This window comes from Salvelinus alpinus, chromosome 39 (assembly GCF_045679555.1).
Source record: "Salvelinus alpinus chromosome 39, SLU_Salpinus.1, whole genome shotgun sequence".
Lineage (NCBI taxonomy): Eukaryota > Metazoa > Chordata > Actinopteri > Salmoniformes > Salmonidae > Salvelinus > Salvelinus alpinus.
The window spans coordinates 945,298-973,184 of NC_092124.1; the positions used below are offsets into that span (position 1 = coordinate 945,298).

Consider the following 27,887-nt stretch of genomic DNA (forward strand, 5'->3'; position numbering starts at 1 on the left):
CTTCCTTGTCACAACATAACTGATTGACTCAAACGCATTAAGGAAAGAAATTCCACAAATTAACTTTTAACAAGGCACACCTGTTAATTGAAATGCATTCCAGGTGACTACCTCATGAAGCTAGTTGAGAGAATGCCAAGAGTGTACAAAGCTGTCATCAAGGCAAAGAGTGGATACTTTGAAGAATCTCAAATATAGAATATATTTTGATTTGTTTAACACTTTTTTGTTTCCCACATGATTCCATATGTGTTATTTCATAGTTTTGATGTCTTCACTATTATTATACAATGTAGAACATATTAAAAATAAAGAAAAACCCTTAAATGAGTAGGTGTGTCCAAACTTTTGACTGGTACTGTATAGTTGTATTTGTATTTTGTTATATTTTCTGTATTGTAAATGCAATTTTCGAATTGTATTGCACAGTAATCAGAATGGTGTTGATGTTATTGTGTAATTTATCTAATAATCACTGATTAAAATACAATTAATTACCAATCCATCAGTGTTCTTGCATAAACTTAACCGCATTAAAGAGCATTGGGATGCCATGATTCTCTCCACTTCAAAAGAATAAAGGCCTAGACCAGGAGGGTGTAGGGTAGGCCTATAACCTGTAATAAACAACTTGTGGGATATGGGGTTAACCACCAGTATACCACCCTGCATCCCACTGCAGGCTTGCCTCTGAACCTTAGCAGAGTCGGTCCTGGTCAGTGCCTGGTTGGGAGACCAGATGCTGCTGGATGTGGTGTTGGAGGTTCAGTATGGGGCACTCTTCCCTCTGGTCTAAGGAGAACCCAATGCCTCAGGGCAGTGAAGTTCACATTGCCCTGCATAGGGTGCAGTCTTTCGGACGGGGCTTTAAAGCGGGTGTCCTGACTCTCTGTGGTCACTAATGATCCCTTGGCACCAATACTAAGAGTAGGGGTATTAACCCTGGTGTCCTGGCTAAATTCCCAATGTGGCACCCCTTGGCCTCCTAATCATCCCGAGCTTCCAATTGTCTCATTCATCCCCTCTCCTCCCAGTGGAAACTCTTCCACAGGTTGTTGCTGTAAAAGATAGTACATTCTCAGTCATCTTACCTGATAATAAGGGTAATTAAATAAATCTGTCTGTTGTCTGAACCAATTGTAGATGCTTGACTAATTTTTGTGTTTATTTGAGCTCATGGCCTTGGGCAGTGGTGGAAAACGTACTCAATTGTCATACTTGAGTGAAAGTAAAGACACCTTAATTAATAGAAAATGAGCAAGTAAAAGTTAAAGTCACCCAGTAAAATACTACTTGAGTAAAAGTCTAAAAGTATTTGGTTTTAAATATACTTAAGTATCAAAAGTAAATGGAATTGCTAAAATGTACTTAAGTATCAAAAGTAAATGTAAAAGTATAAATCATTTGAAATTCCTTATATTAAACAAACCAGATGTCACAATTGTGTTTTTATGTTTATTGAACATTCAGACATAATTTACAAACGAAGCATTTGTGTTTAATGAGTTTGCCAGATCAGAGGCAGTTGGGATGACCAGGGACGTTCTCTTGACAAGTGTGTGAATTGAACCATTTTCCTGTCAAAATGTAAAGAGTACTTGTGGGTGTCAGGGAAAATGTATGAAGTAAAAAGTACATTATTTGCTTTAGGAATGTGGTGAAGTAAAAGTAAAAGTTGGCAAAAATATAAATAGTAAAGTACAGATTCCCCCAAAAACTACTTCAGTAGTACTTCAAAGTAGTTTTACTTATGTACTTAAGGCCCCCAGTGCCTAGAAAATTGTGATGAGCTGTTACCCACTCAGATCTTACTTTCTTTAGGGCAGTGGCCTACATCGACAAGGAAAATAAATTTCACATTGGCGACCGATTTTTTTTTGTATCGTGATTTGTTTCGCGTCTGGTGCGACCTGGCCGTTGTTACAATGTATCATTACGAACTGGGTTTGCAGAATGGATACATGATTGCTTTAAATAATACAATAAGCCATTGCTGGTTTCACCTAGCCGGTTAGCTCAGTCCTGCTAATAACGCGAAAGTCGCGGGTACGATACAGGTACTGGCCACATCCTTTTGGTCAAAATCCCAATGTAGGCTAGGTAGATTTGAGGTTGATAATTCATTGCCTACGGGTAAACTCATGTATCAGTCCCAGATAAACTAACCTACGTCCCACTGCTGGCACGTTTACAATTGACGCTTTTCCATAATGTTGAATTCAACATCTGTTTTGTAAACAAATGAATTAAACACACCAGATTAGGGCTACATAACAGCAGACAACCTTTCATGAAATTATTCGGAATTGTCATTCATTCAGGAAAATAGAGCTACCGGCAACTCATTTTACATTCCATCCGATAAAACAGAGTTGCTTCACGGATTTTTACCAAGGCGGATTACTCAAGCAAAGGCCATATGTTTAGAAACCGTCAAACCAGAATTGCATGATCTGTGGATTTACGCAAATCAGAAGAGGGAGGTAGCCTAGTATGTTACCGGAAATGTTGTACGCATGTGCAAAGACTTCTAGCAGCTGCGTTTTTTTTATTTTACTCCTGTCAAACTGTGTCAATTTAGTCCAGTCGACAATTAACGAAATCATATTATTTAGATTGTTACTGGAATGGATGATTGAACAACTCGGAAAGGAGTTGTCAATTTACCCGACGTTGTTAAAAAGTAAAGTACAAGAAAAGTCCGCCTATTGTTTAGGGGAAGTCCCTCTAGGAAAGTCCCTGTAGTTGTCGGAAATATTTCTTTCCAAATTCAGATGAGCCACATCCTTTTGGCTACATAGTTGACATCCTCCTCAGTCTAATTTTGAAGACATGTTGCCTAACCTACGAACACAAACTCTATCGAACCAATAAGCAGATTAATTTAAGAAGCTGATGGAATATTGAAGATTTTTCCCAATCCCCATCTATCAGAAGCAAAGGTGTTAACTCTGGAATAAGGAACACGATGGATGTCAATTTGGATAATGATACACTGAAAGCAAAGATACGGAGCTGCAATACATTGAATACTTTCTACCACGAAACTCTGCTGGAGATTGACACATTAAATAAGAACATCTACAAAAGGGACAATTTAATCGCAGATTTAAAGGCTAGGTTGGGCAAATACGAGAATACCTGGATCAATGTGGAAGGGTATGACCATGTTGTCATAGCACCGTCCAAATCTTTGCTGGAAAGTTTATGCAAAGAGATCTGCAAACTGAAGCAAAAATGGAAAGACACAGAAATGAATACGGCTCAGCAAGCAGAGTTGAGCCAAAAAGTGAGTAGAATTTACTGAGTTTTATGTGTTCTAAATGTTTATCATGTGGAATTTAATATTTAGACTAACCCTGTGAAACATAGTTGTGCCTTTTAACATTAGGTTATAGCCCTACTTGAAATTTCAACGTCAATGAATAAAAACGATCCTTTATGACAGATTTAGATCAACATGAAGGTTGTCCTTTCATTTTCAATTTGCACATTATGAAAGAAGGGTAGTTTAGGCCTACTGTAAATGGTCTTCTCTGAAAATAGCCACTAGCCTACACCACGCCTATATGCACTTGGTTTGAGAGAACCCTAACCCTACACTAGTTCCTAACTGAGGTCTATTGGAAATACTACTAGTGTAGGCCTAACCAACCACCAAACTTGCCAACTAGGCTTAATGAAATGTCCCTGCTTCAAAACCACCTTGCAGTGCATAGAGGATGTTGCTATAGCAATAACCTCTCTTTTCCATTTCAATGTGTGGCGGGGTGCAGGTGTCAGTGTTGTTTCGCCTTAACTTCACGAAACAAACACAAAGCTGTATCACATAAAAGTCATAATTCAATACAATTAAACATTACAAAAAGCTATATTATCCATCAATAATAATTTAAAAAATTTAAAAAAGTATCTTCGGCATTTGACTCACATTTGACACTCAAGCCTATTCTATTCTATTCTCTCACCCCTGAAGGAGATACAGAGGTTGCGACAGCAGCTGAGGGAGAAGGAACGTGAGCTGGAGAGTGTGACCCGTCAACCGGACCACGAGAAGGACCAGGTTATCCAGAGGCTCCGCTCTGCCCTGGCCGAGAGGGACCGAGCACAGGCCACCCGTGCAGTCCTGTGCACCTCGCTGGCTGAAGAGGCCGACCAGCTCCGGGGCCAACTGGGAGCCACAGTCAGGGTGTGTCAAGAGTTACTGGGCCGACTAGAGGGAGAGAAGAAAGGAGGAGAGAGAGTGACGGAGGAGGTGAAAATACAGCAGAAGGCAAAAGAGGTGTGTATGAAGGTTGTATAATTAAGAAATAAGGCCCAAGGAGATGTGGTATATGGCCAATATACCATGGCTTAGCAACGCGGAGTGCCTGGACACAGCCCTTCGCCGTAGTATATTGGCCATATACCACAAACCCCCGAGGTGCCTTATTGCTATTATAAACTGGTTACCAACGTAATTAGAGCAGTAAAAATACATGTTTTGTCATACGCGTGGTATACGGTCTGATATACCGCGACTGTCAGCCAATCAGCATTCAGGGCTCGACCCACCCAGTTTATAATAAGTGTGTAGTAGCATGGTTATCAAGCGCTTTTATCCAATGCAAATTACAATTAACCCCTTACGCTCGTAGGAATTGGCCTATATAGATAGGGCTAAATTGAAATGTTTTTTACAGAAGAAATATGGAAAGCATATGCATAACCATGGTAGCAATCAAAAGGGAACAGTTTGGAGATTATGGAGAAATAATTATTAAACTAAAGGTGAGGACAAAACAGTTAATCTGACACAAGACTGACTCCAAACATTATTGTGTTGATTTTATGTGTGTTTTACATTTACTGTTCTGTTTGCCACATTTGGGGGCGGCAGGTAGCCTAGTGGTTAGAGCGTTGGGCCAGTAACCGAAAGGTTGCTAGATCAAATCTCTGAGCTGACAAGGTAGAAATCTGTCGTTCAGCCCCTGAACAAGGCAGTTGACCCACTGTTCCTAGGCTGTCATTGTGAAATAAGAATTTGTTCTTTAACTGACTTGCTTAGTTAAATAAAGGTTAAATAAAATGAACTCTGAAAATACTCTGGTAGCATGATAAGAATATTCATGGTCATTTGGGGTAGGTGCAACATAAGACAAAGAAATTACAAGTGAGAGGTCTAACTGGTGTCTCCATGTGGCAACACACCTCTCCAAAGTGTGCACAGTTCCTACTTAATTTCAGTGCACTTTTATGACTCAAAGAAGAGTCTTCAACTATAAGGTGCTATTTTGAGCGCTCCTAGCTGTACCGTTGAGGAACTAGAGCAAGAAGACTTGTACAGTAGTTGTTTTCTTAGGAACACAGCCCTGGATCTCCGCCTTTACACAATTACTGTTGCTGTTTAGGCATTCCAAAAATGGTCCATTAAAAATCGCAATCTGGTCAGGTGGGCATCATTTGAAAGCGTGTTCTATTGCGAACATGGCTAGCTAAGTTACGAAATACGATCTTACGGTGTTAGGCTCTCACAAGGCAATTCAGAAAAGCAAATTGTCATTTTGGTGCGACTAGAATAGAATCACGAGTTCCCGGCAAATGTCTTCACAATACACCATGTCATTCTTGTAACTGCACATAAAGCATAGTGATCATAAACGTTGGCACTGTATATGACATGAGTTTTGTGATATGAAATGGGGAATTGCACGTTTGAACTAACGGGTGTTTGGCTTGCTTGTGTGACACCAAAGTGGTATTATAATCGTCAACGTCTCATCTTTCAAAGTACATAAGAGTCCTCATTATTGACAGCATTTCCCTCACTCAGACGACACAATTTGTGGGAGATATGGGGGTAACTTCTTGTTCATGTTCAGAACCGCCGTCAGTCAAAACCAATACTGCGTTGGGAAGCAGAGACCTTGCGCTTTGACGTTACATATAGCTATTAGTGTACAGCCGCTGCATACCAATTTATGTGTTTATCATCACCCAAATCCGCTATTTTGAACCCTTAGAAGGGTACGAGTGTAAAGAGCTAACTCATATCCACAAACTGTATATACTGAATGTTATATTCAGTATATGTGGCCTATGCTGGAATCGAACCCAAAAGCCCACAATCCTGGGGTTGCAAGCACTGAACTCCAACTGAGAGAGGAGAACAGCAGTGGCTACATCCAAACTACATACCCATCAGCAAAATACATTGAAAATACGTATTTGCTCACTGGGAAAAGCTTTTTCACTGTAACTCTTTCAAAACAAAAAAATGTAGGTAATGAAAAAGATGTGTGTGTACTAAAGCGTTTGGAATCTCTCTGTCTCTGCCATTATGTGCTTTTCAGCCAAGTTGTTAGTGTTTGTTTCTGTTGTATTTCTAAACAGATAGTTTCATTTTGAGCTCTTGTTTCCCCTTTTCATGGTCAGATGTCGGATAATACGGAAGCGGGTCGCGGTGACACTCTGGTCAGCAAACTCCAAGAAGAGAACCAACAGCTAAAACAAAGAGTGGCATATGTAAGCAGGAACACACTGTAGAAACTCCCTTCTACCTACCTTAAAAAATACTATAGTATACTATGTTATTCACTGTAGTGTTTTTGCAGACTTTACTGTAGTATTCACTGTCGTGTTTTTATGGACTAAAGTCTGCAAAAACACAACAGTGAATACTGTAGTATTTAGTATACATGACTGTAGTATACTGTAGTATGCGTATACTATAGTAATTACTGTAGTGTTTTTGCAGACTGTAGTAATCCAACATTGTCATAGCAAATGGGCTGTCAGAACCCGAGTGGCGCAGCGGTCTAAGGCACTGCAGTGGTCTAAGGCACTGCATCTTAGTGCTAGAGGTGTCACTACAGACACCCTGCTTTGAATCCAGGCTGTATCACAACCGGCCATGATTGGGAGTCCCATAGGGCGGCGCACAATTGGCCCAGCGTCGTCCAGGTTTGGCCAGTGTAGGCTGTCATTGTAAAAATAAGAATCTGTTCTTAACTGACTTGTCTAGTTAAATAAAGGTTGAATATTTTATATTTCTTTGAAAGAACCAAAGTTGAACAGCCGTGTGTGTGTGAGAAGCTGTGTGTGCACAAGTGTGTGTACATGTTTGTGACTAATGTCTCCCTCTTCCCCTCCCTCCTTCATTTTCCCAGGTGGAAGGTCTGAACTCCAAATGGCAAAAGTATGACTCGAGCAGGGAAGAGTTTGTGAGGAGCCTGTGTCAGAGGCTGAATAAGTCTAGTGCCCTGGCTGCTGCCTCCAGCCCTGCTCCAGGTGTGGGGCCTAGGCTAGGGCCCAGGCCTACACAAGAGCCTGGGGCTGGCCTGGGCTTGTTACCTGAGTTGGCCTCAGCCAACGCTGGGTTGCTCCAGCAGGAGATAGCCAGGCTCAACGGCCTATTGGAGGAAAAGATGAGGGACTGTGGGAGGTTGGGGAGAGAGCTGGTTGAGAACAGGAGACGATACCAGGAGAGCATCCAGACGCTAGAGCAACAGGTTAGTCTGGTGTAGGATCGTCTGACTCATCTCTCTTTCAATTTCTCTTTGTCTCTCTCACATTTTCTTTCTCTCTTTTTCTCTTTCTATCTCTCTGTCTGTTTCTCCCTCTATCTCCCCACTCTTGCTCTCCCTCTTCCTTCTCTTTCTCTCTGACACGTACACATGAATCCATGCATCACATAGCACAGTCTTTAAAGAAAACCCCATTGAATCCAGAAACCTCTCTCTCTTCTCTCTCACATACAGTTCCACCCTATTCAGTTGAATCAGAAACGTATCCCTCTCTCTTTCTCACACATACCCTCACCCTTTCCCTCTCTCCTTCACAGGTTATCATCTACACAGATGACTTTAAGTCGGAGCGGGCAGACAGGGAGAGAGCGCAGGGCAGGATCCAGGACCTGCAAGAGGAAGTATCTCAACTACAAGAGCAGCTACACACACAGGCACAGGTAAGGCCACACACACAGTCATTACTAACATACATCACATACAAATGTGTTTCAGGAGATATGTTACATTTGCCATTTATTGAGGATTGATGATACAATGATGTTTCGACAGACATGTTCTTCATACAGTTCGCTAACGGCTAATAAGATACAGTATTTGTATTTCTATTTAGTAGGGATCCCCATTAGCTGTTGCCAAGGCAGCAGCTACACTTCCTGGGGTCCAAACACATTAAGGCACTTACATTACATATAAAACAAAGATAAAACATTACATCATATAACATTACTACACCCCTACATATCTACAATACAAAATGTATAATACCACCATACAACAATATTACAATATACGTGTGCTAGCGCTTGTATGCGTGTGTCTGTACCTTTTGTGTGTGTCTCTTCACAGTTCACACTGTTCCATAAGGTGTATTTGTACCTGTTTTTTAAAATCTGATTCTACTGCTTGCATCAGTTACCTGATGTGGAATAGAGTTCCATGTAGTCATTGCTTTATGTAGTACTGTGCGCCTCCCATAGTCTATTCTTGATTCGGGGATTGTGAAGAGACCTCTGGTGGCATGTCTTGTGGGGTATGCATGGGTTTCCGAGATGTGTGCTAGTAGTTTAAACAGACAGCTCGGTACATTCAGCTTGTCAACACTTCTTACAAAAACAAGTAGTGATGAAGTCAATCTCTCTTCCACTTTGAGCCAGAAGAGATTGACATGCATATCATTAATGTTAGCTCCCTGTGTACATTTAAGGGCCAGCCATGCTGCCCTGTTCTGAGTTAATTGTAATTTTCCTAAGTCTCTCTTTATGCCACCTGACAACACAACTGAACAGTAGTCCAAGTGCGACAAAACTAAGGCCTGTAGGACCTGCCTTGTTGATAGTATTATTAAGGCAGAGCAGCACTTTAGCCTTCTCCCCATCTTAGCTACTGTTGTATCAATATGTTTTGACCATGACAGTTTACAATCCAGGGTTACTCCAAGCAGTTTAGTCACCTCAACTTGCTCAATATCCACATTATTCATTACAAGATTTAGTTGAGGTTTATGGTTTAGTGAATGATTTATCCCAAATACAGTGCTTTTAGTTTTAGAAATATTTAGGACTAACTTATTCCTTGCCACCCATTCTGAAACTCACTGCAGCTCTTTGTTAAGTGTTGCAGTCATTTCAGTCGCTGTAGTAGCTGACGTGTATAGTGTTGAGTCATCCATAGACACACTGGATTTACATGTCATTAGTAAAGATTGAAAAAAAAGGGGCCTAGACAGCTGCCCTGGGGAATTCCACCTGGATTATGTTGGAGAGCTTTCCATTAAATAACAACCTCTGTTCTGTTAGACAGGTAACTCTTTATCCACAATGTAGCAGGGGGTGTAAAGCCATAACACATACGTTTTTCCAATAGCAGATTATGATCGATAATGTCAAAAGCAGCACTGAAGTCTAACAAAACAGCCCTCACAATATTTGTATCATCAATTTCTCTCAGCCAATCGTCAGTCATTTGTGTAAATGCTGTGTTTGTTGAATGTCTTTTCTTATAAACGTGCTGGAAGTCTGTTGTCAAATTGTTTACTGTAAAATTGCATTGTATCAGGTCAAACACAATTTTTTCAAAAAGTTTACTACGGGTTTGTAACAGCCTGATTGGTCAGCCTTCACATTAGGGAACAACAGAGGGCACTTTCTTAAAATAGTAATAATGATATAGTGATCATTTTATTTGTATGGAGTGTTTAATACATTATCCTCAAAGTGCTACTATGCCCAGTTTGGCTATGGGAAGGAACACTTTTACTCATGATTATCATTAATTTCTCTTCCAGAGCCCTACTAGAGATGTCGACTCCACGTTCCGAGTCCATATGGGACACCGGATCTCCCCACGTATGAGCACGGACTCGGCCGAACCACTGCTGAGGAACAGCGTTGATCCACCTGTGGCAAAACATCAAAGCGGGACATCGCCTGGGGCGGCGTCGGCGGTATTAGCACCCAGTCCCACCTGGACAAAGTGCCAGGGTTCGTCGGAACTCCAATGCCCACGATGCTTCACCACGTATGATGACGCACATACGGTGGAGTACCTCAATCACTGCGAGGAGTGTGCCAGACTATGAGCTCCGGCGTGAAGTTTCCTCTAGGTACAGATATAGGATCAGCTTCCGTTCCCCAAACAAAACCATAAAGTGGGGAAAATGCAAAACTGACCCAAGATCAGTGTCTAGGGGCAACTTTGCCCTACTCCCAAGCTAAGAGAGTTACTACCCCGCCCACCCCACGGGGGTGTTAAGACTAATATCGCTAACTGATGATAATTGAGCACTGAAGAAAAAGCACTACATGCACCCTAAGAAGGGTTGGTACCGGGGAGCTTCGAAAACTGACTAGTTCAACTGGGTTGTGTTCATTAGGCACTAAATGGAAGAAAACGGACTGAAACAGGGAGGTACTACCTGGACTTCAGACGCTACCATGCTTTTTGGTTGTTAAAGGACAGAATCAAATATATTATCGATGCAGAGTTGGAGTGTCAGTACTAGCTTGATGGTCGTAGTGGGAGAAATAGCGGTAGCACTTTATTTTACAGTACAGAAAAGAGCAGGTATTTACCAGGAAACTACATGGTAAAATGATAACACAGTAATGACTTTGAATGATCTGTTTCTTTCTTTCGGATTCATAACAACAAACACCACTGGCCACCATTTTGAATGGGTTGAGTTCCTAGTAAATACCTGATAAATACCAGTGGGAAAAGTAAGTGTGTAAAATCAAGTTTTTGTGAAATAGCTTTGGTTTGGCAAGCCGAAGCGATTTCCAGTGCAAACCCACTCATGTCTGACTACATGATCCATGTCAATTATCACATGATACTGCATGGGTGTGTGGAGATGGTTGATTGCGTGCTCTGTCGAAAATCTAGATGGGAAATTAGATGTTAATTGCAATATTTCAATGTCACAAACCTCAATTCAATATTCCGGCATCAAATTGTTAATCTGTTGCACTTTCCTAACCTGGTTACCAAAGTAATCGTTTATGTACAGATGCATTTATTGGATTTGAAATACATAAGCTTCTTTCTGGTTGAAGATAATGTATGAACGTTGCCTTTCGTTACCATGGTGCTATTTGTTGTACTGTATATTTTGATGTTGTTGACATGTTTTGTGTAAGTCATCTATTTTCAATTGAACCTATATATATTCACCTATGATCTTTGTGCCTGGAAATATGTATTCACAGTATTATATACGATTGAATATTTATTTGCTATTTCTTTTTCAAATTGGCAAATCTTTACAGTGCCGTGTCAACATGAACATCGCCATCATGTTTTGAGGTGTCGTCTGAATCCTGGTACACCAAAGCAGTATGTTTCCCACATCCTGGTACGATAAGACAGTGTGGGAGACAAATTCTCCATAACATGGCACCTTAAAAAAAGTGTCTGACATTGGAAACTACATTAGTAGAAATTACCTCCGAACTGACTCAAGTTTTATTTTTCTAGAAGCCATTGATTTATAAACATCAACATGTGACTATTTGTTTTAACCTGTTTAATGGAAAGGATATTTTTGTAATAAAAAAACGGTTGTTTGACCAATCATGTGGAGTGTTTGTGATACAAACCAGACAACATCTCAGCTTGAGGAACTTTTGTTGGACTTTTGTTTGCTTGGTGGATAACTGCTTGTCAAATTATAGTTTGGGGGGCAGAGTCAGGAGGAGTGAGAGTGTGAGACAGCGAGAGGCTCTGACCATAGATTAACCATTGAAACTCAGGTCCCACAGGACCCAAGTGTGTGTGTGTGTGTGTGCGCGTCTGTATCTGCATTCGTGTGTGTGTGTGTCCAACAAGTGTTAATATTTGTGTGCGTGCGTGCGCTGGTATGTGTGCATTTGTGTGACTGTGGACGTTCCTTGTCTGACTGTGTGTATGTTTGTACACACTTTGGAAAACCCCTTCCCAGAGTAGCCTGAATGGGCACGCTGTCCTGTGTCAGTGCCACATTCCCAGCTGTCCTGTGTGGCTGAAGTGAACACAGCAAGGGGACTAGAGACCAGTGAGACAGAGGCTCTGGTTACATCCTGCTCCTAACTACTGATTTGGGATCAGTTGTCTTCAGACTAGTTCTCAATTAAATCATTTTGAGCATAACAACACAAGTCCAGGACCAGTTGTTACGGGTACAATATGGCCGCAGGGAACTGGACATTCCCTGTTAGAAAGTAGCTATTTAAAGGGGTGGCAGATGAAGCACCAAACAAGGTCTGTGTGTGTGTGTGTGTATTGTCCATGTATTTCCGTGTTCGAGACACTAAAGTAGCAGATCACTGGATCGTTAAGCTCCATTGTTTTGTTTTTTTTGTGGGTAGATCAGCTTTAATATTGCAGAGCAATATTGTTATTGGAGTCCCAGTTTATCTTGAAAGAGAGAGAGTTCCATGTCACACTCTTCTGTGTTCTGGTATGATTAGAACACAATTTAAAAACCTAGTCAATTATTTTGCAGTTCAAAGAGGTATAGGTGTTACTTTGTTTTTTTGTACCTTTCTATATTTTTTATTGACGATTTAGCCTAGTGTATTATGGCTGATATTGATATAGTGTATTATGACTGCCTACGGAGGATTATAGTGTCACAGACAGTATATACAATATGTTTTTTAAGTCTGTAATAGGTATTACTGTTGTAATATTGTACAATGACACTTCAATCGAATTTTAAACTCTAAACTTCTAAACTCTAAAAAGTGTCCTTAACAGCCTTTAATAACTATATCCTATATAGAAGTAGAGTACAGACACGAGGTCACTCTTGCTGTACAGATGCAGATGGGGCCTCACTTATAGGAACTGTGACCTTCTACAAGAAAGGCCTCGCTAATTGTGTCAAGGGACTATAGCAGCTGAAAGAGATAGAAACTCCATCAGAAGTTTCAGAGTCCTCCGAAGAGCTAAGTCACAGACTGTGTTCCAAATGGCACTCTATTCCCTATATAGTGCACTATTCCCTCAAAAGTAATGCACTAAATAGGGAATAGGGTGTCATGTGAGACTCAGCCACAGTCTCGAGATGACATTGCACGCCGCGTACTCATATGCAGTCTGGGGAAGATGTTTGCGGTTGGACCAGTTCCTATCATTCTCACACATTTACATCTGTTCAGTAAAAAGAGGGTGATTCTATGAGAAGTTTAATTCAAGAATTCAATTGGTTGTGTTTCAGATTGTAGCTTTGTACAGCAATCCTTATTTGACTGTTGCATAAGACCCACACACACATAGTGTCACACACACACACACACGGCCCCCAAATAAGCCATGGTTGGGGTTGACAGGAATTTCCCCCCCAAACACCTACACAACTGCACGGTTGGTCTATATGTGAACACACAGCCCACCTGTATGGAGTGGAAAAGTGTGGTATCACAAATCCCTTTTGCTGTACTCAGCGGCCTTTTAATAGAAACAATGGCTGACTACCTACGTTTACAAATCCATGAATTTCAAGTCAGATTACGTGGCAAAACAGTTCCTGGCGCCACTAGGTTTCCATTAACCGGGAGTCTACGAGATCTGTCCAAGTGATGCATTTTTTCAGCAATGGGAAAACTTAGCCTGACACTTATCTAGACAGACTACAGAATGGATAAATGTGGCCTTTAATCTCATGTGTATCCAAAAAGAATGGGAAATTCCCATAAAGGGAATTCCCAACACGCACTGTATGCGATGCTCTCTGGTTCACTTGAAAGTGGAGCGTGGCAGCTCTATTCTTGGGAGCTGTAGATCATTATTAGTTATAGGGGGTTGGAGGTGGTTGGTATTATTGCCCATTTCCTTTGTTCGTTTATTTTATAAGAAAGGTCAGTTCATTGGCTTAGAGTGGTTTGCCACTTGCTGGTACAAAACGTCATTGTGGAGTATAATAATGAACCCCCCCCTACTGATTACAAGCTACAGGCAACCTTCAGGTCTGATCCCCTCTAATAACCCTATTGCCTCTCGTCCCTGTCGTAGGTAGAGCCCTGCCCTGTGTACTGAAAATTCAATAGCACCATGATATTTTTTAACCCCAGCCATCACAGGCTAGGGATAGAGGCCAAAGCCAAGGATTGTCAGGTTTCTTCAAAGTAATAGTGATGCAGATAGGGTTTTTAAAATTATTTTAGTTATATAGAAAATGTAGAATAAGAGTAATGTCATACATGTGGTCCAGTATGGCTCAGTTGTTAGAGCATGGCAATTGCACCAGGGTTCTAGCATCGATTCCTGGGGCCACCCATACGTAATGTATACTTTTAATTTACCTTTATTTAACAAGGCAAGTCAGTTAGGAACAAATTCTTATTTCAACAACGGCGTAAGAACAGTGGGTTAACTGCCTTGTTCAGGGGCAGAACGAATTTTTACCTTGTCAGCTTGGGGATTTGATATTGCAACCTTTCTGTTACTAGTCCAATGCTCTAACCACTAGGCTACCTGCCACCCCATGACTGTAAGTGTGCTAAATGGCATATATTATGTATCATACATGTTCATTTTCATGAACTTTGGACACCGAGGGATTCCTGAAAAAGGAAATAAATAATACTTTCATCAATGTATTAATGTATAATTTACAGTAATTTAAATTATGTTTCACAAATACCAGAGCAAATATTAATGTCCTTGTCTAGTTCAGGTAGTCCTTCTTGTATGCCCTCGCTTACTCAAAAGCAGATGTCCGTTCTTACATCATTGGTGACTGAGAGCAAACACACTGTACAGGCAGGCAGTCAGTTGGTCAGCTATTCATTACAGAAATAAACAATGACTAATTCCAGCTGTGCTGTCTCTTCAATCCATAATGTTTTAACTTCTCTCTGATGAAAATTTCCCGCATTTCTTTCATCCGACAAATGTGTATGAATAGTGACTATTCATTGTGAAACCCATCTGTGATAAGAACAGTTGATCCTTGAAAAATATGAGGAAGCAAGCAATAAGGGAGAATGTCCTACTGTTAAGGTCATTGTTACTCAATTCCTCTTCCTCTCTTGAAATGTTTGATTAAGTCACTCCAACTTGTTTTACATTTATATTTTAGTCACTTAGCAGACGCTCTTATCCAGAGTGACTTACATTATTAGCGCATTCATCTTAATCTTAAACTAGGTGAGACAACAACATATGACAATCGTAGCAAGTACATTTACCCTCAACTTTTTAATTATTTCACCTTTATTTAACCAGGTAGGCTGCAAGTTGCGACCTGCGACCTGGCAAGTTGCAACAAAGTAGTTATCATCAAAGTAGGAAAAGACAAGTGCTGTGGGATTTATTTAAGATACTCTTTAAAGAGGTAGGTAGTTTTACGAGTTAAGTTTATGGGAGAAAAAAAACGATATTTGATGAGTATGTAATGTTGTGAGAACACTTTACTTACAATGCATTATAATGCACTGTAATACCTGTCGTGAACATGTATGGCCCATTAGTCATTTGAGGCAGTTGAAAATTTGCTACAAAGATTGACATAATATATTTTTTATCCTTATAATACGACATCAAAAAGGCTCATACATGCTTATAACAAGTTATAAAGCCTTACACCTGTCAGTTTTAAGTAGGTGTTAATCTGCCTCACAGGAAGTCTGGCTCACAGGAAGTACATACTGGTTATTGTGTGACTGTGACCTCATTCCTGTGTGAACCCTTAGTGCAAATGTGCAGTACCTCATACAGTAAAACAGATAGCTAATCTACCTAATAACTAGTTTGTCTTGCTATTCATATGGAAATGAGCTCAGATGATCAAGCACTGTTGAATTAATCTTGCTTGGTGTCATGTGACATCGAGGGCGCTTGCTCAACCGCGCACTGTGGCGCTTGGCAGGATGCTAAACAAAAAACAAAGGAAGTTCAGAAGACGACAGATAGCTTCAAAAAGTTCCCTTTTTGTAGGTGTCATTTGAAAGAGAAAATAAAATTAATGGGGGTTGCCATTGGGGGCTAAAAATCATGTGGTTTGTCATTTCAAGAGCACATCCTCCTGGGCCCCCTATGAATGTGCACTGCATTCATTTTAGGTATGTTAAGAAAGTATTCATACCCATTGAGGTATTCCACATTTTGTTGTGAGACAGTCTTAATTCAAAATGGATTAAATAGTTTTTTCTCCCCCATCTACACACAATACCCCATAATGACAAGGTGAAAACATGTTTTTATAAATTTTTGCAAATTAGCACACCCCTGAGTTAATACATGTTAGAATCACCTTTGGCAGCGATTACAGCTGTTAGTCTTTTTGGATAAGTCTCTAAGAGCTTTGCACACCTGGGTTGTACATTATTTACCCATTATTCTTTTCCAAATTCTTCAAGCTCTGTCATTGCTAGACAACCATTGGTTGTTGATCATTGCTAGACAACAATTTTCAAGTCTTGCCATAGTTTTAACTTAAATCTGCTTGAAAATCTAACTCAGGAACATTCACTGTCTTCTTGGTAAGCAACTCCAGTGTAGATTTGGCCTTGTGTTTTAGGTTATTGTCCTGCTGAAAGGTGAATTCATCTCCCAGTGTCTGGTGGAAAGCAGGCGGAATCAGGTTTTCCTCTAGGATTTAGCCTGTGCTTAGCACCATTCTGTTTATTTTTTATCCTGAAAAATTCCCCAGTCCTTAACATTTACAAGCATGCCCATAACATGCAGCCACCACTATGCTTGAAAATATGGAGTGGTACTCAGTAATGTTACTGGAATCACCACAAGCACTGTATTAACAAAAAGTTAATTGCTTTGCAGTATTACTTTAGTGCCTTGAAAACAGGATACATGTTTTGTAATATGTGTTATTCTGTACAGGCTTCCCTTTTTCCCCTCCGTCAATTAAGTTAGTATTGTAGAGTAACTACAATGTTGTTGATCCATCCTGTCTTCTATCACATCAATTAAACTCTAAATGTTTTAAAGTCACCATTGGCTTTCATGGTGAAATCCTTGAGCAATTACCACTTTTTACTGCAGTGAGTCCATGCAACTTAAGCACATTTTTACTCCTGAACTTTAGACTTTCTATAAAAAAGGGGTTAAATACTTGACCCCAAATATAATCAGCTATTAATTTTTAATTAATTTGTAATACATTTCAAAAAACTATTCCACTTTGTCATTATGGAATATTTTGTGTAAACCAGTGACTATTTTTGTTTAAATTTAATCTATTTTAAATTCAGGATGAAATGTGTAAAAAGGGTGTGAATACTTTCTGAAGGCACATTCACACATTACATTTCGAGTAAATATAATTTAATAAGAATATAATAAGAGGGTCAGACAATGCCAACAGTGTCATACATTGGTTTGGTATTTGGGCATCTAGGACCTTCATTTCTACCAGACTACCACGTCATTCCACAAACACACATCACCCATTTACCCTCCAAGGGAAAACCATCAATTTCATAACACCGTCATCAACCACGTTTCCCCCCAGAGTCATGTGAGTATCGGAAGAGCCAGAGTGACTTATGTTCTTCTAGAGGACTGAGGGCACAAATAACACATAGTCAAGTCATGATAGTCAAGTCAGCCCCTTACCTTTTCAGTCACTGCTACGAGAACATGGGGTCCCACAGGACTCAGTCATAGGTCCACTACCGATTGATACAATCAGTGGTAGAGATCCAGGAAAGCACACGGTACTCCACGTGACTCATTGTCCCGTCGTCTAGTGTGGCTGCACACCCCAAATGGAGAAGCATCAGTGATGTCTTTATATGCCAAACATTCCCTGAGAGCACAACCAGTAAATATGAATCACCTTGAGGAGGACGGTAATGGTGAACAGTTAAAGTCACTTAGTATTGAAGGGATGATAGTGCTACAGAATCTTCTTAGCCTACAGCTCTCTTGAATCTATTTCGATGTATAATGTGCAGATGGACATGATTTACAATCTCCACCAGAGGAGGTCCATCCAGGTACGAAGGTGAGACTGGACCTCCCCTATACATTTGAGGAAAATGTACAATTACAACAACAAAAAATACTCCTAAATTAAACTATACTAAATATACCCCCCCCACACTGCATTAAAGATGCACCACCAAGGAAATAAGCACAGACAAGACACACATCCTGCCATACTACTGTATTCCATCTTTCAAAAAAGAAAGATAAGATTTTAATATTACTTAACAATATGTTAAAAGGTAGCCGGTTTGGCTTCAGTGTTAATACAATATACACTCTATAACAGATTGATAGTGTGCATTGTTCTTCTCTTCAATTTCATTCTGAAAGTATTGTGATACAAGGTGGATACAAGTCAAAAATAGGAAAGAAAAAACTGTAACTGGTACACTTTCACTTATCGTTTTTGTTAAATGGAACTGAAAAAAAAGAAAAGAAAAAAAAGAACGTTGTCAAGTATTAAGCCAAGTGGGGCAGGGGAGTGCGGCAGTCCATGCCCATTCCCTTGTCAGTTAACTGAATGAGATGCCGTGCTAGGAATCATGGGTAACAAGGGGATAGTAAGCCACAATAACTGAATGAAAGGCTAATTCATTAGATACATCTCATTTTTTCCATGTGTGTCTGTTTTCAGAAGGCATACATAGTAAGCATCTTTTGACTACGAATCAGCCCCCCAAAAAAAGAGAAAATGAATTTCAGAACATGGCTTTAAGTCAAGAGAAATGCCCCTCAGACTAAAAGGACACAAACAAGCAATAAAAACAAAACCAGGTAGAAAGTAGCATTTTGTAATTTTTCTTGTGTCATTTAATTGAGAAAAACAAAAACAAATTCTCTCTCAAGAGTTCTGCTTGAGGATCAGACCAGAAGATGGGTTCATGGTAGAACCGCACAGCAACAAGGAACAAGGCAGCGTGGGTGGGCACAGCAGGGCTAGGTGATGACGGGGTCTGTGATAGCAGTTTGCATGTGGGGGGAGTGGGTGCTGATTGCTTCCTGCCACAGTCTCTTTTCCTTTGCCCTACGGGAGGTCCCATCAGTGGGCGGCGAACGTTGCTTTCTTCAAGCTAAAGTTAGACCAGTTGATGGACAGCCGTTGTCGGGTCTGCCTGGCGGAATCCAAGCAGAACCTGGGGAGGGAGGGAGAGATGGGGAGTTAAAGATCTACTCTATGCAACGTTTTCCACTCGGGGCATTTGGAGGAGGGAAGTACGCTCAAGCTAACTACCAATTATCTCTCCTTCCTCCTGAAGTGTGCATTTGTTCACTTCCCTTCATTGATTTGAAAGGACTCCACCAACCTAATGCTTTTGTATTTATGGGAAGTAGTGAACAAGTGCACACTTCAGGGGAAAATGTATATTATTGGGGTTGCACCAGTAGTCCTCTCCACGCCCACAAGCATAAATTTAGGAATACAAGTCAATTGTTTTAATATTTTTTGTGGATTTAATGACAAATTGAGTCACATAATAGATTATGCATAAACTCAGCAACAAAAAAACGTCCCTTTTTCAGGATCCTGTCTTTCAAAGATAATTTGTAAAAATCCAAATAACTTCCCAGGTCTTCATTGTAAAGGGTTTAACCACTTATAGACGGTAGGCAATTAAGGTCACAGTTATGAAAACTTAGAACACTAAAAGAGAGCTTTCTACTGACTGAAAAACACCAAAAGAAAGATGCCCAGGGTCCCTGCTCATCTGCGTGGACGTGCCTTAGGCATGCTGCAAGGAGGCATGAGCACTGCAAATGTGGCCAGGGCAATAAATTGCAATGTCCGTACTGTGAGACGCTGAAGACAGCGCTACAGGGAGACAAGACGGACAATTGATCGTCCTCACAGTGGCAGACTACATGTAACAACACCTGCACAGGATCGGTACATCCGAACATCACACCTGCAGGACAGGTATAGGATGACAACAACAACTGCCCGAATTACATCCGGAATGCACAATCCCTCTATCAGTGCTCAGACTGTCCGCAATAGGCTGAGGCTGGACTGAGGGCTTGTAGGCCTGTTGTAAGGCAGGTCCTCACCAGACATCACCGGCAACAACGTCACCTATGGGCACAAACCCACCGTCGCTGGACTAGAGAGGACTGGCAAAAAGCGCTCTTCACTGACGAGTTTCGTCTCACCAGGGATGATGGTCGGATTCGTGTTTATAATCAAAGAAATGAGCGTTACACCGAGGCCTGTACTCTGGAGCAGGATTGATGTGGAGGGTCCGTCATGGTCTGGGGCGGTGTGTCACAGCATCATCGGACTGAGCTTGTTGTCATTGCAGGCAACCTCAATGATGTGCGTTACAGGGAAGACATCCTCCTCCCTCATGTGGTACCCTTTCTGCAGGCTCATCCTGACATGACTCTCCAGCATGACAATGCCACCAGCCATACTGCTCGTTCTGTGCGTGATTTCCTGCAAGACAGGAATGGCAGTGTTCTGCCATGGCCAGCGAATAGCCCGGATCTCAATCCAATTGAACACGTCTGGGACCTGTTGGATCGGAGGGTGAGGGCAAGGGCCATTCCCCCCAGAAATGTCTGGGAACTTACAGGTGCCTTGGTGGAAGAGTGGGGTAACATCTCACAGCAAGAACTGGCCAATCTGGTGCAGTCCATGAGGAGGAGATGCACTGCAGTACTTAATGCAGCTGGTGGCCACACCAGATACTGACTTACTTTTGATTTTGACCCCCGCTTTGTTCAGGGACACATTATTCCATTTCTGTTAGTCACGTCTGTGGAACTTGTCCAGTTTGTCTCAGTTGTTGAATCTTATGTTCATACAAATATTTACACATGTTAAGTTTGCTGAAAATAAACACAGTTGACAGTGAGGACGTTTCTTTTTTTTGCTGAGTTTATAAACCATCCAGCTTCACTTCAAGCCAGATTCAATTGAAATACTTCGCAGCTAAGCTTTCGGACAGATCGTTTAAGCATTTTTTTCTTTAAACAAAGCTTTATGGAGTCAGTGCAAAGCAAGAGTCATTTGAGTGAATAGAATTAGGCCCGTACCTTTTGAAATACTCCACCTCCCTCTCAGTCTCGTCCATGTCAGTACTGTCCAGGTCAATGTCTTTGGGCAGGAAAACATCATCTGCAATAAGAGAACACTCGGTCACAAAATGCCAAGTTAACAATTGTAAATGTATGTTTCACATTGTCCCCGTCTCAATATGTCTGGATGTTGTATGCTGCACTTCTGCAGCCCTGAAAATAACCATCCTACAGGGATAAATAAAACTGCACACCATAACCTAGCCGAGCATAGCATGCTGACCTATTGAGTTGTTCATCTTGTCAGCCTTCTTTTTCTTGTTCTTCTTGGACTTGGCCTTGGGCTGGGGGGATTCTGCGCTGAGGGGTTTGCCGTTCTGCTGGGGCTGCTTCGTCTGCGAGGCAGGGGGTGGGGAGGGCTCCATCAAGGGTCCGCTCTTCTCCTCTTTCGCCTGGCTCGCCGACTGCTGATGGTGCTGCCTTTTCCCGTTGCTCCTCTCCTCCTTCCTGGGTCCCGGTGTCAGAGGGGCGACCGGATCTTCCGCGGGAGGCCTGGGTCGGGTCACTTTGACGTCTTGTGGTAGTTGTGGTGTACCGTTGGTGGTGGTCGCCCCTGGCGTTTTCTTGACCATCGTCGTCTCGCTGGCGGATTGCCCGATTGGCTGCTGCTGTTTTGGCTTGGCTTTGCCATTGGCCTCTGTCGGTTGGCGTGCGGCGGAGGTACCGTTGAGAAGGAAGGGGGCTGGGGAGTTGGGGGCATTTTGGGTGAAAAGGGCCGGAGTAGGGGCTTTCTCCCTGCTGCTCTTTGGGCTGTGCTGTGAGGGGGGAGGATGGGGCCGGGGCTGGGGTCGGTGCTCCACTCGGGGATCCTTGTGGCCAGGGAGACGCATGAGGCTGTGCAGGAGCTGGCTCTTGCCGTTGCGGAGGTTCTCCAGGACATTCTGGGCCGTCTGTTTGAGGGGCTGGGGGTTGTTCTGAGGTACGGAGGCAGGGAGCGGGGTGGCGAGCTCCTTGGCCTTCTCCTTTTTCTTCTTGGCGGCACGGAGGTGTTGCAACTCTTGCAGCCGGAGGAGTTCCCGTTGGAGGGCCTCCTCCTCCCGACACCGCCGCTCCTGCTGCTCGCGGACCTCCGCCTCCAGACGCACCTTCTCCTCCATCTGAGACACACACAGACAGACACACGCACAGTTCATATCCAGTTGGTCCTTTGCTTCATTTAGTAACAAAAAAAAACGATGGTTTGAACCAACTCCCTTTTTGAACTAATTCCTTTGCACCAATGTTAAAATTACACCTTGAAGGGTTAGTTCAGCCCAAAATTAAATACTAAAACATATCATGTGTGGATTATCAGCGCAACTATAGACCACTTTTGAGGTCAAAATGCCTGGGGTGAACTATTACTTTAAAGTGACACTTTAATCACAACACTGTCGTCTAAACAAAAAGGGATAACACTTGAAACACCTTCAAAATGTTGAAAAACTCTTTAAATCAATACCTTCTTCTGTTTGTGGCGGGCCCGCTTGGCGGCCTTGGAGCTGGAGGCGGGCTTGTTGTCGCTGGCGCTGTTGATGAACTGCAGCAGGTCCTCCACCCGCCGATGGTCCTCCACCCGCCGATGGTCCTCCACCCGACGGGGGTCCTCCACCCGACGGGGGTCCTCCACCCGACGGGGGTCCTCCACCCGACGGGGGTCCTCCACGCCGTCGGCGGCGCTGTCACGCTCCACCACGGCCGGCTGCTCCTCCCTCTTGGGCTGCTCCTCCTTCCGCTTGGTGAGACGTAGGCGCAGCTTCTCGCGCATTTCCGCATAGTTGCGGCTGGTGGGCGCCGCCGGGGGCTAGGGGAGGAAACAAGGAAATAGGGTTAGATTATTCTGGTAGTTTGAGTTAAATTTTGTGTGGAATATCAGAGCCCTCAATACTATCTGGGGTGAGTTACCCCCATACAATGTAAAATGTGTCGGGTACCTAATCAAAGGTTCTATTGAAAGTGCCAGCTCTCTAGACTAGGCCCGTTCAGCTGCTGGCTAGACAGTGTCCAACAGGCCATTCTAGTAAAGATTTAGATGGTATTCTACATAATGTCAGTCTATATCATTAAACACTATTACAGACTTCTGTTTCTGACTTTTCTGCAAGTTGATACATAGTAATATACTCATATTAGTACATGAGTATATGCACGTGCGTGCATGTCTCACCCCGCCGTGGCCAAAGAACTCGCAGTAGCAGCAGTCACAGTACTTCCCTTCCTTCTGGTTGGTGGAGGTGGAGGTGGAGGAGCTGTGCTCCGAGCAGCTGTCCTCGTCCTGGCTCTCCTCCCCGTCGTAGCCCTGGTGGTCATACGCCCCGTTTCCCTCGCAACGGTGGCCCTCACACTCGGGGTCACTAGATGGGGTCAAACGCCAAGGTCAAAATGTCAATGTCATGCCAAAATGTAGTAGTTGAAGCCCCGGTAGGTGAATTTCACCCAATAAATATCGGAACTTTCTGTACTGTCAAATAAAGCGCTTCCAATTGAATGTATTCTATTTTTCCAGAAGGAACCTCAGTTGTGACAAGTCGGATAAGACAAAGATCTATAGTAAACATATAACCAGCAACATTCACACATGACTGATACAAATGCTTACAAGGTATACGCAAGATCAATGTGTGGCAGAAATATCTACTTCATTAAAGAGCTGTGCTATACAAGATAAACATAATGGAAGTCACACAAATACATTCTTCACTTAAAAGCCGTACTGATACCGATACAAAACTGTTAGTAGCGCTCTTGGTTTAAAGAGGTAAAAGACCTGAGCCTGTTCCCTGGTGGCAGTACTGCATATTGGTTGTCCAGTGGATGTGTGAGATCCAAAAGTATTTCTTTACCCCTCTTTGTAAACATAGGAGAGCCTTTTACCTTCTCCCTACAATCTTACCACTGACCTGCACAACTCTCTAGGGTATTCTGACTTGTGAGGGAGCCAAACTTCTAAGTTTACGAAGGAAGTACAGTCTGGATTGGTATTTAGATAACACTGTCCCAAAGTTGGCTCCTAAGTTCAGCTTGTTGTTAACTATTGTACTGATGGCGATTGACTTGGAGCAAATCAGCTCGACGGCCGCTTCCTAAAGTCCATGATTAGGTCTTTGGATTTCAGCACCAGAGGTCAAACTTGTCCACTTGTGGACTGAATCAGGTCATCAGATGTGCCAAGATTAGCAGTGTCATCTGAATATTTTATGTACTGTATGTTCTCTCAGGGCAGGACTATACAGTCCTCCGTATAGGTAGCCCTATGCTGCACTCACAGTTGAATCTCACCAATGGTGGTCTATTTGACAAAAAATATAAAATCCACAGAATGAGTTTGACTTAGGTTCATATTCAAAAGTTTCTGACCCATTAGATATGGCTGTATAGTGCTAAAAGCACTGGACAAGGCCACAAACACCATCCAGGCATAGGACTTAGCAAGGTGTAGTACAGTAGGAACACAACCAAACACTCCAAACTTTTCATTATGACAGGCGTTAATGCAACAAGGTGGTATTCGCTGAGGACAGCAGAGCGGATCTTCTTGGGCACTGGGAGTATGATGGATCATTTCCACAGGGCTGGTACTGTATGCTCCCTCAGTGAGCGATTGAACAGCTCACAGAACACACCTGACAATTCCTTGGGGCATGAATTCAGTTGCTGATGTTATCTGAGGCAGTGGCTTTGTTTACTGACATTAGATGTGACACCCTATCGACGTATATCCTCTGCTCTCATCCTTCTAGACCTATCGGCTGCCTTTGATACTGTGAACCATCAGATCCTCCTCTCCACCCTCTCCGAGCTGGGCATCTCCGGCGCGGCCCACGCTTGGATTGCGTCCTACCTGACAGGTCGCTCCTACCAGGTGGCGTGGCGAGAATCTGTCTCCGCACCACGTGCTCTCACCACTGGTGTCCCCCAGGGCTCTGTTCTAGGCCCTCTCCTATTCTCGCTATACACCAAGTCACTTGGCTCTGTCATATCCTCACATGGTCTCTCCTATCATTGCTATGCAGACGACACACAATTAATCTTCTCCTTTCCCCCCTCTGATAACCAGGTAGTGAATCGCATCTCTGCATGTCTGGCAGACATATCAGTGTGGATGACGGATCACCACCTCAAGCTGAACCTCGGCAAGACGGAGCTGCTCTTCCTCCCGGGGAAGGACTGCCCGTTCCATGATCTCGCCATCACGGTTGACAACTCCATTGTGTCCTCCTCCCAGAGTGCTAAGAACCTTGGCGTGATCCTGGACAACACCCTGTCGTTCTCAACTAACATCAAGGCGGTGACCCGTTCCTGTAGGTTCATGCTCTACAACATTCGCAGAGTACGACCCTGCCTCACGCAGGAAGCGGCGCAGGTCCTAATCCAGGCACTTGTCATCTCCCGTCTGGATTACTGCAACTCGCTGTTGGCTGGGCTCCCTGCCTGTGCCATTAAACCCCTACAACTCATCCAGAACGCCGCAGCCCGTCTGGTGTTCAACTTTCCCAAGTTCTCTCACGTCACCCCGCTCCTCCGCTCTCTCCACTGGCTTCCAGTTGAAGCTCGCATCCGCTACAAGACCATGGTGCTTGCCTACGGAGCTGTGAGGGGAACGGCACCTCCGTACCTTCAGGCTCTGATCAGGCCCTACACCCAAACAAGGGCACTGCGTTCATCCACCTCTGGCCTGCTCGCCTCCCTACCTCTGAGGAAGTACAGTTCCCGCTCAGCCCAGTCAAAACTGTTCGCTGCTCTGGCACCCCAATGGTGGAACAAACTCCCTCACGACGCCAGGTCAGCGGAGTCAATCACCACCTTCCGGAGACACCTGAAACCCCACCTCTTTAAGGAATACCTAGGATAGGATAAAGTAATCCTTCTAACCCCCCCCCCCCCCCTTAAAAGAGTTAGATGCACTATTGTAAAGTGGTTGTTCCACTGGATATCATAAGGTGAATGCACCAATTTGTAAGTCGCTCTGGATAAGAGCGTCTGCTAAATGACTTAAATGTAAATGTAAATGTATGCTTCCTCTATAACCAAATCAGCTTCCCTTGTGCTAAAGATAAAAATTCACACAACAGCTCATCCTCCTCAGTACTGAAGTCCAGACTATCAAACCTAGAATAAAAAGTGTTCAGACTCCTGGAAAACTCAATGCAATGTTCTTTTGATTGGACATTGAGCTCAGTGTGGTTAGTTGGTAGTCCAGAGAGGGTTTTAGGCCCTTCCAAGTACCCCTCATCTTTCCATCCTGGAATAGTCCTTCACCCTTCAATAAAATAAGCAAAAAGGGTTACAAAGTGGTCTGTTCAGCTTCAGCTGAATACGCTTTGATTCCAGCCCTATTACCAGAGGAAAATGCTATTTATTTTCGAATTTAACGTCGTTTTCAGTTCCTTTGTAATGCAGGGCATATTATTTGAAAACACAAGGCCGCCAATTCTATAATCAGACAAAGCCTCTAAAGTCTCATCCAGTGTGACATTTTCCGAGAACATTCCAAACCTGTACTGTCAAAGCAGTCTCGCAGCACCGCCCTGGATGTTTCATTCCACGGTTTGACTCATTTATAGACCATTCCCTCTCTCTGTAGTTTAGTTCGGTAGGCTGGAATGAGGTGGACTGCATTATGAGCCGCAGTGCTTAGAGGAGCCTTCTGAATAGACTGGTGTTCTACTACGCCTTGTTGCACATGTAACATATTGCTGATAAGAAGGAAGAGTCTTTTTGAGAGTACAGCTGTTGAAATCCCCCAGTTTGACTAAAATCGGGGAGTCCGGGTGATTTTGACTATGCGCTGCACGCAAGAAATGATAACATCTGCAGTGCAAGTAACATTGGCTGTGGGTAGTACATAGACAAGAGTGATAAAGAACTGACCGAATTCACGGGCCAGGTACTTTGGTCTGAAGGAGAGGGATAGTAGCGCCACATCTGATGAGCAGTGCGATTCCAGAGTGGTACAATATACTACAATGCAAGCTAGATCTACTCAGGCTTTTATAAAGCTAGCCAACGTCAGTTAGCTTCACACTCCAGCTGAGACTTCATTCGTACTACGACAGTGGATATTGCTCGTATGCCTGCCGCTAACTCTATGAGGCTTGTAGCGGGGCGTGCATGTCGAACACCGAATTCTTGATTGAGACAATGCTGAAAAGTCTAAAAAATCAATTAAATTAAAAATAAATAAATAAAAAAATAAAAAAATCTATGGGCGAGTCAGTGCCACATTTTTGATTTGTGCCCAAATCAAAATGATTTTCGAGTTATCTTGCAAATTCAGCAGGCTATGGTGTGAAAGAGGCCGTTAGAAGTGCCGTCTCTTTTATTACGTATCTTTAATGTCGTCTTTGGTGTGCTAATCAATGCAACAGCAGCTTCCCCCCCCCGCTCCTAAAATAATTGTATTAGCCTAGTCATACAAAGGTGTGTGAAGTTTCAGAGGCATTTTGTCATGAATAAATGTATAATGTGCTAGGTATTCTAAAATTACTATAGTTAACAAAATAATAAATACAAGATTTACTCAGTCATCTTCTTCAACTAAAGGGGATGATGACACAATCTTTCAGAGAGGGAGGGATTATGATTTCATTGGTCCTCAAACCACAGCTCAGACAGCTTCATTCAAGGTAAATGGAGTTAGCCTGACCTGGAGCAAGTTAGTTCTGAATGACTCGTTGCCATAGAAATGTACCACCTCTGTGCTTTTCCCATGTCTGGGTCATGCCTGTATGGTGCTCCGAATCCAGCAAAGCTCAGTTCTGAGTCAATGATGTGTCATCTAACCATGGTTCAGTAAGACAGATCAAGTTGGCCCTCTCAGTATGCCCATTGGAACTTAACGTTGGCATGTAGCTCATCCATTTTATGAAGTATAGAAGGGAGCGATAGGCTTCC

The 27,887-nt window shown here is 42.8% G+C and overlaps 2 protein-coding genes across 5 annotated transcripts in view; one reads left to right on the forward strand and one right to left on the reverse strand.

Annotated features, from left to right (window-relative positions):
• Positions 1 to 2,517: 2,517 nt before the first annotated feature.
• tnip2 (TNFAIP3 interacting protein 2) lies at positions 2,518 to 11,580 on the forward strand. The gene is made up of 6 exons (XM_071388153.1): positions 2,518 to 3,289; positions 3,977 to 4,282; positions 6,415 to 6,504; positions 7,149 to 7,490; positions 7,823 to 7,945; positions 9,793 to 11,580. Exons 1-6 carry the CDS (start codon positions 2,969 to 2,971, stop codon positions 10,084 to 10,086), a joined length of 1,476 nt encoding a protein of 491 aa, XP_071244254.1. The 5' UTR covers positions 2,518 to 2,968; the 3' UTR covers positions 10,087 to 11,580.
• A 6,525-nt stretch (positions 11,581 to 18,105) lies between these two features.
• Positions 18,106 to 27,887, reverse strand: part of LOC139566638 (protein FAM193A-like) — a 36,415-nt gene continuing 26,633 nt past the window's right edge. For all 4 annotated transcript variants that reach the window (XM_071387880.1, XM_071387881.1, XM_071387879.1 and 1 more), the window contains 5 exons: positions 23,161 to 23,347; positions 22,456 to 22,797; positions 21,238 to 22,111; positions 20,973 to 21,054; positions 18,106 to 19,072 (listed from right to left, as the gene is read on the reverse strand). In XM_071387880.1, coding sequence (XP_071243981.1) covers positions 18,979 to 19,072; positions 20,973 to 21,054; positions 21,238 to 22,111; positions 22,456 to 22,797; positions 23,161 to 23,347 — 1,579 coding nt within the window. In that variant the 3' untranslated portion in view covers positions 18,106 to 18,978. The remainder of the gene's footprint in view (positions 19,073 to 20,972; positions 21,055 to 21,237; positions 22,112 to 22,455; positions 22,798 to 23,160; positions 23,348 to 27,887) is intronic.

Coding starts and splice junctions, on each gene's coding strand:
- tnip2 (XM_071388153.1), top strand. CDS start 2,969: ATGGATGTCAATTTGGATAATGATACACTGAAAGCAAAGATACGGAGC. Junction 4,283..6,414: donor TACAGCAGAAGGCAAAAGAG/GTGTGTATGAAG, acceptor TTTCATGGTCAG/ATGTCGGATAATACGGAAGC. Junction 6,505..7,148: donor TAAAACAAAGAGTGGCATAT/GTAAGCAGGAAC, acceptor TCATTTTCCCAG/GTGGAAGGTCTGAACTCCAA.